At 39.8% G+C, this 12055-nt stretch overlaps 1 protein-coding gene across 5 annotated transcripts in view; it reads left to right on the forward strand.

Moving 5' to 3' along the window:
• Positions 1–272: 272 nt before the first annotated feature.
• Positions 273–12055, forward strand: part of LOC124282562 (rab11 family-interacting protein 4-like) — a 140829-nt gene continuing 129046 nt past the window's right edge. For 3 of the 5 annotated variants that reach the window (XM_046718567.1, XM_046718568.1, XM_046718571.1), the window contains exons 1-2: positions 273–499; positions 3334–3439. In XM_046718567.1, the coding sequence (XP_046574523.1) occupies positions 362–499; positions 3334–3439 (244 nt within the window). In that variant the 5' untranslated portion in view covers positions 273–361. The remainder of the gene's footprint in view (positions 500–3333; positions 3440–12055) is intronic. The other 2 variants (XM_046718569.1, XM_046718570.1) reach the window with 1 other exon arrangement.

Genomic DNA, 12055 nt, shown 5'->3' on the forward strand with positions numbered 1-12055 from the left:
GGTTGCATCACATGTCGCTAGCGCATGGCATGCTATATCTAACAAGTGCTGATCACATCTTGTTTATAAGCGTAAAGAAGCCTTTTCAACTTTGACCCCACTGTATCATTACGCCAGGTACAATTATTTATTCTTTGATTAAAAAAGAGCAGACCTTTTTATTTTTATATGAGAACAATAATGTTCGTTGGTATGAAACACAACGTGGTATGAATGCTTTAAGAAAACATAACTGGAACAGAACTACTTTTATTCGAACTCACTTCCGTTACACGCACCTGTTGGCGATACGGTTAGTGAATGCGATAATCTGGGCGAGACATGTCAAAGTGGGTGGGAATGAACTGGTCATCTAAATGACATGGAAGAGAACGAATCGTATGAAGATAAATTAAGAGATATATTTGATTTTTACGACGAAGATCATGACGGATATATAGCTGTGGATCATGTACAGAGTGTGTTGACGAAGGAACAATTCGGAGCTGCACAGCCTCAGGTGTGTTAGCACAGTAAACATGCATCTACTTTTTCCAGATGTACTGACACATATTGGAAAAATGTGTTTGTTTCGGTATAAACTTAAAAAACGTGATAGTTAAATAAACGATCAACATTCATCATTCAATCTATTGTCAGTATAGCAAAATCAATCGGTATGATGTCATCTGTTGAGCTTGTAAGTTGTAACTCTCCTCAATCAAACAAGCAGGAAGAGGAAGCGATCTAGTAATTAATATAGTTGAAGAAATTTGTTTTGAAATAATTCCTTTGAAAAAGCATAATGATTCGTTAAGAGTGTTAAAAAGTTGAATAAGCCGGGTTTATTGTAATTAAGTATCCATTTCCCAGTCATAACTCTCATGTTGACGTGTGAGTGTGACTACTGAAAATATTTTTGTTTCAGCTCAGTATGTTTTCTTTACTGTTAAAGTTCACATCCAAATGCTCTGTCTTTTAGTTTTCATATATTTTGTTTCATAAGCATGACTGGCAAAACAGTTACTGTGTCTTTGTGAAACTGTGTTTACAAACCAGTTGAGTATTGAACTGGTGTCTTTCTTTGTATTAAGAACTTATTAAAATGCCAGGATCATGGCTGTCCATGGCAACGTGTTTGGATTTGGATAATACAAGAACAGAGTTTAGTTTTTGAGCAAAGGATTATTGCATTCAACTTTAAACATCTGATATACAACCCTATGGGTATCCCAGGTATGAATAGGTTCCCATTGAACTGTGCTTGTTGGAAGATGTGACTAAATAGATCTGGAGGTGAGATTCAGTGACTTGATTGTGTTACATTTTATTGTGATTATGGTGATGTTGTGGGTGAAGCTCATGATGTCAGTTACTGGTTTGTCTTCTGGTCAATAATTCATATGATGGTTTAAACATATTTTTATTTTGCAAAAACTGAAACCTGGTTAGGCGAACAAGCGTAATGGCTTATATAAACGCCGCTCCAGGACATTATTCCAATAGCTGGATACATACAGAAGATTTGACATGTTTAAAGAACAGCAACAAATCTTTGGTGAAGCCTTGTCATGGATAGGCTATTTTTCTTGGGTCCATCATGTCACTTGAACTCACAAGCTTAAATTTTGGACTGTTCAGTATTGTTTTGATGGGTACAATTGGAAATAGTTATCATTTGGGGATTTTGTAAACATATTTATAAAGATGGGTATCTCTTCATGACCAATGATTTTGGTCATATGTTTTTATGGCCATATAACTGTTTAGTATGGTTATGCATTTCAACTGAGAGTTGCCTTTAGGACACTGACTGTCAATACCCGTTCATCCAGTTTATACAAGCCAAGCTGCCAGTGAGAGATCACATCATTATCTGGTTTATACATTAAGTTGACTAAACTCAACAAATGACATCATGTTTGTCTGGTAATGTCTTGTTATCTTACAAGATTCCTTTGAAAGTATTATGGGTGCTTTATGTAACTGAGCAGAAAAAAGCAACAAGTGGAACAACCAATTCCTAGAATCTTTATTACATAAAGTGATCAAATTTACTGGCAATAATTGATGAAAGTTTATGTTAGATGTTATCACAGTTGTCTGAACACATCAATATGTTTTGTTTTTAAACATTATATTGTCATAAAGGGTCAGTGGAATTGGTATAAAGTTGTCTAACTTAGATGGACCTCTCCCAAATACATATGTACAGACATTGATTCCTTATTGTTTATGATTTCAAACTGACAGACAGATATATAGTTTCATGAAAAACAGAAACAGGCTTTGCAGAATATAAACATACATACAATGTTCATATGGGCACTTTTGTTTTTGTGCTAACACATAAATACACAAGCACACATATACCTGTGCACCTGCATATACAAGAACACTTATGTACATAAACCTCTCACTCACTCACTCAGTCTATCACTCACACAGAGGCAGCCCCTGCAGTACCTGAACTAATGTTGCAGTTTTAGTTTTGTTTTATATGGTAAGTGGTCATAGAATAGTCTTTAATATCATGCTAAAGACTTACTCCAACCTATTAGTAGACAAAATAGATTTTTGGATGCTATCAAAAAAAAGATCTTTAATTTCGGGTAAAGATTCATCACTACCATGCATGTACTACCAGCGTTATGATGTTAATGAACATGATGTTTCTGTGGATTCCGTATTTTGGGCAGTCAAGAAACAAGTTTATATTGTTTTCACATGGATTTCCACAAGAGCAGGATAAAGTATCCGATAATATCTGCATTTTGGGTGTCTTAGACTTATATGTTAAATATAAGCTGTTTGACGTGATGCAATAGTTCCTTTACTAATCTTTTTAATATTTGACAATATTGTTCTGTATTCAGTTTTTCTTTTGAAGAAGGTATAAATGAATACTGGTATGTAGTCGTTCGAGCATGTGGTAAATAACTATTGTCCTTATTTTGTCAATCATATTAACTTAATTTAGTAGTTGTTGATACCTTGGGTGGCAACATGTCATGTAAATACAATGGCAGAGGTCAAAATAGTGCTTAATTTGTGTGCCATGACACAGTAAAAGTTGAAATGGCACAGAAGAAATACTTAGGTGTCTCACTAACTACAATATAGACTGTTGTTTTGTTAGACTGAGACGGCTCTCATGTACAATAATATGTGATTTACTAATGTTAGTGTAACATAAGTATTGTACTACATACAAAAACATGTGGAAGTCTTCACATGACAACAAATCAGATGATTGATCTGACAGGGAGTCAGAGAATCAAAGTAAATTCATACACTTTCAGAATTGATTGAGTTCTAACAAATTGGGATTTATCCACGTTTTTCTCTATTTAGGAAATAACTGGCATAATCAACCTTTTGGACCCTGATGGAACAGGCATTATAGGCTTTCGTGACTTCTGTGAAGGGGTAAAACAGTTAGCAGCGATTCAAACTCAAGGTAAGGCAATAGAGTAACCCTTTCAAAAAGAAGAACAGAACGATGTATGTATGACTGAATGCTAGATGAAAGTTCAAATTATGAGTTTAAATTGCCATCTGTTTGTCAACATGTATTCGGATCTTTTGCTACCTTGGATCCCTGTCGTCATGGTCATTATTATGTCAAACATGTGAACATTACATGGTACATCCCTTGCAATAACGCCAACACGATATCGCTGATCCGGTTAAACTGTGGGTTAAAGCATGGCTCACATGTGTAATGACAGTACAGCAATGGCAGTGTCCTCCCAAAAGTTAGATGCGTTAAAACAACAAATGTTATGGTTGGTTGCACTGAGGTTCACTACACTGTTACCTTCGTTAATTAATGGACCAGTCCAAATGTACTATTCCAAACACAAAGAGAAGAGATTATGGATAATGACAATGACTTTATTTTATATTGTTTATGTTGGAAAAACAATGTTAGGAAGGAAGTAACTCCATTAGGTTAATGAAAACTCATAACCATAAAAAATCTATAATCCTGTTTTGATCAAGGTGAACATCGTAAAAACATGCATGCAAAATCTCTGATCCTTGTAAGAATATTTCTGTGTTTCTTATATATTTGTTAACATATCTAAATATTTTTCTGAATCTAAAAGGGTTTTAAATTGTCTGTACACCTTATACCTTGAACTTTCTTCAATTATACTATTCCATGACTGTATATACATGTCAACTGCGGGGCGGTGGGGTAGCCTAGTGGTTAAAGCGTTGGCTTGTCATGCCGAAGACCCGGGTTCGAATCCCCACATGGGTACAGTGTGTGAAGCCCATTTCTGGTGTCCCTCGCCGTGATGTTGCTGGAATATTGCTAAAAGCGGCGTAACACCAAACTCAGTCAGTCAGACATGTCAACTGCAACTTTACATTTGAAGAAACTGGGATTCATTACCAACACCTTGAAATAACCAAACATAACCAAATCCATATGAAAACAATAAATTACGCACAGATGAAACACATTTATCATAGCCACAATTATCGTAATACATTAGCATATCATAAGGTTTTTTTTGAATTCTTTGTTGATGTATATTAACAAGTTTAAGCCAGTATTTTATGAAATGCCGTTGTGCATTTATTTACATGGGTAACATCCACATTCACCATAAACAATTACATTTGGTGTTTGGGGACCAACATTTAAGAACTTCTTACATGCAGATAAATGTACATTTATTAATACCCCATACTTCGGCACCATACAAAAGGATTGGTTGAATTTGGGTATCAAATATTTTGAAAAATACAGAATAGTCAACATTGTCTAGTTTATATAAGTGGTGTAGTAATTCTAGAAGTGCCCTTATACCCTTAGATGATGAATATAATATACATTTATTGAACTTACAAGAAGATGAAAAAGGAATACCTAGATATCTATATGAATCAACTGTTAAGACACGTTCACCTTTATAAAACCATTTCTCATTTCTCACTAAGGGTCCACCTCTTCTAAAAACAACAATTTGAGTTTTCTCTAGATTAACTGTCAACATTAGTATTCTGATCAAAGTATTTCTGTACAAATGTGAAAACCATCTGGTTAGTGTATGGGACAGGTTCATTATATCAGTGGGTAAGACTAGGCTGTAATCACAGTCACGCCTGATTGATTTGTTTGACAAATAGGATGGATGACTTTTGGGACGTCTAACTTTTGGGAGTAAACCGCAATGATCTAATAAGCAGTCTCGATGTCTAATTGGGACATGATGATGTCTAATTGGCAACAAGTTTGACTTCGACTGAATTTGGTGGTTGTGCTCTTTTCCGGAGCAGAGCTTTAAAACTGATCAATATTTCTTCACCAGACTTTTTACACATAGATAGGTTTGGTAGTGAACTGGTGCCTTTTGATAGTTTTGGAATTCTGAATAAAATATTTTTTGTTTCCATGGCAACAAGTTTGACTTTGACTGAATTTGGTGGTAGTGCTCTTTTCTGGAGCAGAACTCTAAAACCGTTCAATATTTCTTCACCAAACTTGGCACATACATACATCTGGTGGTGTACTGGTGCCTTTTGGTAGTTTTGGTATTCTGAATAACATATTTTTGGCATTTCCATGGCAACAAGTTTGACTAAGACTGAAACTGGTGGTAGTGCTCCTTTCTGGAGCAGAACTTTTAAAACCTTTCAATACTCTCCTTCCACTTTTCTATATACACACCAAAACATTTGACATAATCATAACTTGTAGACATATTCATGAAGAGTATTTTGCCATTGCGAGGGATATTGATGACTTTGTCGTCTTGTTGGATTTACACCATCTCTTCAGCCGCTGGCGATTGTAGGAAAATTTAGCCATAATTTAAAATAACACAAATACTACATTTAAAAAATATGGGAAGTATAAATTTACCTTGAATGTTATGGGACTTATGTACCCACACAGGAGGACAATAATTTTACAATACTGCAAACCCTGTGAGGATACAGACACTAACACCTTTACAAGAGGGTGTTCGGACAAATCAGCGAAATGCTCTTGGCGGACCACAAACTTGCAATCAGCTCAGAAACAAAATCCAAAACATTGCAAAAACATGTTGAAAAAAAGGCTGAACAGGATTCACCGTCCAAAATAGTGATGTTGAGCACAGTCTATGGTATGACCAAAGAGGAAATGCCGTAGAGAAAGTTTTTCTCTTATGAAACTACAAGAAATTAATGGCGTTCCCCGTTCCTGTGTTCCAGGGTGGCAAATTTATACTAAGCACATCATGATCGTTCATTATATTCAAATACTGGAACGAAAGTTAAAGATTGTAATTATAATTATTTATTTTTCCTTATCCTGACTCATGCTTAATTGCTTGTCTCCTTCCTCTTGCGAACTATAGTGGAACACTTGAATCCCCTTTTGAAGCTCCCTTCAAAAAAGCGGACGTAAAATCACTCACCTCACGAGTAGCCTCCCTTTGATATTTGGCGCCAAAACCGTCACATGATCAGACATGCTCTTCACTCTCCCCTAGAGGACGGTTGTGAGAGCGCCTGGGTCCCCTATACGGCATTATATCCTTTTATTTTAGGCTTTGACTACTAAATTAGCTGTATACGGTCTTTAGCAAGGATGTACCAGCAATATGGTTTGAAATTTGTACCAAATTTTCCGTTTATTCACGGTTGTAAACATGATGTTTCATCATGTTTACATTGATGAAAACTTGCATTTGTTGCAGGTTTCGTTTGTCGGCTGCTGATCCGCATTCACTATGTCCTAACTGTACTTCTACATGTTCTTCCAGCCTCCGCTGTAAACTTTGTCAGCATTTATCTGAAATTGAATTTACTTATTATTTATATTCCATTCTTAGACATGCCAAGGACAGGTCGAGACGACTTTTACAAGTCAAGTCTAAACAGAGTGAATGTGTTGATAACCGTGTATTAGTGTCTGCTGAGATTCACCATTCCAGTGATTTGCTGTTGGCTACTACGGAGCTGTTGACTGGCAGATTTGAGCTCTGGGTCCAGGAAGAGATCGTCATCGTCTCAACTACCCTCATCGCAGTCTAAGAAGACTAGGACATCGTCTGCTCGGAAGAAGAAATCGTCTACAGATGAGGCTTCATCGAAGTTGTCCCTTAGGGCAGCAAAGAAGACGAGGTCCTTCGCCGCAGAAATCACCCAACTGGACGAAGCAGACGTATACGATGAACCACCCATCCTGATTCCTGAAGTAACAGTTAGGAAGAAGACGAGGTCTTCTTCTACAGTGACGTCAGCAGCCATATCAACGGAGTCAGAGACTTCAGAGACCAGAGACGACAGGCAGTCCTTGGAAGGAGCCTCAGCACGCTCAGATGCGTCGTCATCTTTACAGCAGCAGCAGTAGTCAGCGCAGACCTTCAACCCGGGTATCTTCATGCAGCAGTTTACTCAGCAGATGATGGACCTGATGGAACGGAGGATCGCGCAGGAGAAGGCTGCGGTGAAGAAACTATCTACGACGAACCTGCACGAAGGACAAGCAGCCTGAAGATGGCAGCCTGCTTGAAGAAGGGAATGTTCGTGAAGGATCACGTACTCGACAGTCATCCATGACAACTTCCCGAAGACCTACCAACCTGGACAACGATGAGCCTGCAATAGAAGAGGAGCATTCGCGAAGGAGAACCAGACGTTCACCGGAGCATCGCAGATCATCCTCAACCTCAGACTCGGACAATCATCACGGACCTGCGCGAACGTACTTCACATCCCACGGAAGAGGATCTTCAGGAATACGTCTCAAGACTCCAGGGAGGATCTTTATACGGATCGATCACCTTCGCGCAGGTCTTCAGGAAGATCTTTACGTTCATCGCCACGCAGATCTTCACGCACACATAGGTGACCACTCCGGTCTCCACACGCATCTCCACGAAGGCATTTGCGAATGTCTCCACGTAGATCTCCACTTAGGGAGCAAGCACAACGGCAACGGTCTTCAGAACAAGATGCATCCAAATCTGAAGATGATGGTGGAATCATATTTTCCGATACAGAGATGAAGTCTTGGATGGCTAATGGATTGGAGCTTGCATCACCTTCTAAAGAGGATAATGAAGCATTCACGTACATGATGTCAAACGACGAATTTGATACGCTCACCCTTCTTCCACCCATAGATCCTGTGTTGAATGTACCAAAGAACCTCAGTACATCCTTCAGGAAGGCAGCGAAGTTCCAGAGTCAAAGTATATCACCGTTCAACGCCAAGAAGTTCTCTCTACACCATATGGAACCCTTCATGAAGGCCCCAGAGATAGACGAGAACTACAAAATCATCAATGACGCCCTTACCAGGACTTATAAAGTGGACGATAAGAAGCTAGCACAACTAGACACAACTACCAGGCGTACCTTGTTTGGTCTAGCCAGATCAAGAGCCATCAATGAAACCCTCATTGCGAAGTTTAGGAACTCCACCTCGGAAGAAGATCGTATGTTCTACTCGGCATTGCTGACCCAGAAGAAAGTCCAGCAGTTTATATTGGAGCATCTGGCATCTACATCAGCAGGGTTGACGCTACTGAGAAGTCAAGGGCTACTATCTTCCTGTAATTGGAGTGAGAAGTTTTGTACAGAGACTTTGTACAGAGCTCCATGGTCAGCATCAGCTATATCCGCAGTGGAAATTGAAGACGTGGCCAAAGAAGTTACGAAGGAGTCTAGGGAGGTCATGATGATCAAGACCATCGATACACTGGCCATTGTTATCCGACAGACATCTCAATGCTACTCTGGCAAATCGAAGTTTACGGGGATACAGAGAGCTATACAGGGAAAATGGTCGAGTCAGGAACAAAGTCTGCATATCAACATGCTCGAAATGAAAGCAGTAATAAACGCCTTACTACACTGGTCCAGCATACTAAGGAACGCACAGCTGATGATCCATACGGACAACTCCACAGTGGCGTTCTACATCAACAGACAAGGATCAACAATGCTAGACCTCAGCTTTCAGCTATTCAGCATAATAGACAACCTGAACATCGACATAAAAGCATGCCACATTCCCGGAGCCAAAAATGTGATAGCAGACGCCATCTGGTCCAACGCAACCATCCCCGACGGAGTGGTTGTTACATCCAGAGGCATTCAGATGCATCATTCAGACGCATCATTCAGACAATAGGATCTCCACTGATAGACCTTTTTGCGACAAAGTTCAACAAACAACTACCAACATTCGTCTCTCCGAATCCAGATCCACAAGCATGGGCAACAGATGGTTTAAGCATATCTTGGGAAAGACTAAACGCTTACGCTTTCCCTCCTCCAGCTCTAATACCGAAGGTATTGCAGAAAATCAAGCAGGCGAAGAAGCTGCAACTGATTTTGCTCACGCCCTAGTGGCCAGCGAGTGTGGTTTCCCATTCATGTACAAGAACTCGGAAATCCAACCTTGCAACTCCCAGAGTGGCCAAATCTACTAGATCATCCGCATACCGAGCAAGCACACGGAAATCCAACAGTATATCAGCTACACGCGTGGAACGTATCACCACTTGCTTGAAGAAAAGAGGATATTCCGCCAGAGCAGCAAAAGCAGTCACATTAGCTCTACGTAGATCGACCCACAACTTGTATGACGACAAGTGGCAGAGTTTTGAGAAATATGCATTGAGGAAGGGTTTCACGGCGATGAAAGTAACATATCCTCAAGTGGCGGAATACCTTTGTCATCTACGACAAACAAGGCGGCTAAAAGGGTCAACACTCTCTACATACCTAGCGGCCCTCAGCACAGTTATCACCATGAAGACGGGTGTGAAGCTGACCAAAGTACCAGAGATACTGGCATTACTACGCTCCTTTAAGTTGGAAGACCAACAAAAGAAGTTTAAGGCGCCTGCTTGGGATCTCAACATGGTCTTGCAGCATCTCACCAGTGACGCTTACGAACCACTAGAAAGGACATCCTATGAGAGGTTAACTCATAAAACTCTGTTCCTGATCGCCTGGCAACAGCAGCACGGTTGTTAGAAATACATGCTCTGGACTTTGAACGAACACGATTTGACACACATCGTGACACTGCACATCTGGGATTGAGATGGGACTTCATAGCAAAGAACCAACTGCCCGGTCAACCAGACAGACAGTTCCATATCCCAGCACTCTCGTCAATCTTGAATCCTAGGGCCACAGGATACTCAAGATTTAGCCCTATGCCCAGTCAGCATTGAAGGTCTACCTACAAAGGTCGAAAACGAGGAGACGAAAATTCAAGCGCCTTTTCATCCCTCTATCTAGATGCCTACAGAGGTCTCAGGTACAACAATATCAATATGGATGAGAGACGTCATATTGAGAGCCTACAAAGCAGCAGGACTTGAGCCTCCACGAGCCTCCAATCCTCATAAAGTCAGAGCACTGGCTCTGCATGGGAACTGCTCCATCTCGACAATAATGGAGGGCTGCTTTTGGAAGTCGGAGACGGTGTTTGCCAACCACTACCTCAGAGACATGGCTACCGAGGATGTCTCCGGCAGTCACCAGTTTGGGCCTCTTGTTGTAGCACAACAATTGACGGTTCCTCAAAGACGCTGAGATGAATCTCACCCTATTTATCACATGACTTGTAAAATCCAACACTCGGAAGAGTTAGAGCTTTAGAGTCCATGCGCACGTCTAGCACAGGCTAGCATGAGTGACAGACCCTGTACTTGTAAGGACTTACTTGTACATGAAGAAGGGTCGCTTCTCCACTTGATGCGAGCATCAAGATATGGAGTTGCATAAATCCACACATAATGTCAGGAGAAGACGATTCCAGAGAAATCTGACAAGTTGTGGTCCCCCCAGACTCATCAGAGGAAGCTGGAAGAAAGGACACAGTGCCATTAGAAGTTCCCTAGGGGGGTATGCAGGACGTAAATTAGCAGCTATGAATCCAGAGTGGCTTGACCCACCACCGGTTCTGTTGGATTCTACAAGCAATTAAGCATGAGTCAGGATAAGGAAAACTATGTAATTTTCTGATTAAAATTGATATATTATACTTAACCTGACTCATGAGGTCAGACCTCCCAACCTCCCCTCCTGGCACTCTGGATTTCCCTGTAGATCTGGGTGTCGGGCTCATATTCGGAGAGAGTGAAGAAGCATGTCTGATCATGTGACGGTTTTGGCGCCAAATATCAAAGGTAGGCTACTCGTGGGGTGAGTGATTTTACATCCGCTTTTTTTAAGGGAGCTTCAAAAGGGGATTCAAGTGTTCCACTATAGTTCGCAAGAGGAAGGAGACAAGCAATTAGGCATCAGTCAGGATAAGTATAAAATTTCAATTTTAATCAGAAAATTACATGTTATGATAATGATTTTATTGTAATGAAAATTCACACGCAAAAGATTTGGACTACATATTTCTAATTTTACTTCTGCATGCACTCGTACAAAACCTACCGCGAACACTGGTCAGGATAAGTATAAAATATCAATTTTATCATTAAAATTATATCTCTCTCACACAATGGATTAGCATCAAGTAAGAGATAGGTTACTGGGATGGCATTGGCTCCAACTCAAGAAATGAACATAGCTCACAAGATCAACCAGAGCATGATGCATGCCTTGCATGTGACATGTGACTGCGTAGAACAACAAAGAGAGCTGGGCTGTGTTTGGGAAAGATGTTGTAAGAGGTTGTAAACTTTTGTGCCAGATCATTTCCATATCATGGTTGAAAGAAGAGAAAGTGCATAGTGTGAGGTAGGATAAGTATTTATAAATATACAATTTATAGTTAAAATTTCCATTTCTGGTACAGATTATTATGGAAAATTGACAGTGGCTTAGGCTTCTGAAAATTGTAAGATTTAGTTAATGCATATTCAAACATATAAAAAGTATCATATTGTCTTGTCCAAACAGTGCTTTCAATTCAGACAGATTTCATCATACAATATAATATTGATGGTGTCCAATGTATATGAAAAGAAGGCAGAGTTTAGGCTTACACATTTATTCCACATGTTGACAACATAGTCAAAGTCAAAACTCACAGGTCATGTTGCGAGTGTGATAATATACTCAAGCACATCACGTCGAACTCTCAATC

Source organism: Haliotis rubra, unplaced genomic scaffold (genome assembly GCF_003918875.1).
Source record: "Haliotis rubra isolate DU_JTF1 unplaced genomic scaffold, ASM391887v1 Scf30, whole genome shotgun sequence".
Classification (NCBI taxonomy): Eukaryota; Metazoa; Mollusca; class Gastropoda; order Lepetellida; family Haliotidae; genus Haliotis; species Haliotis rubra.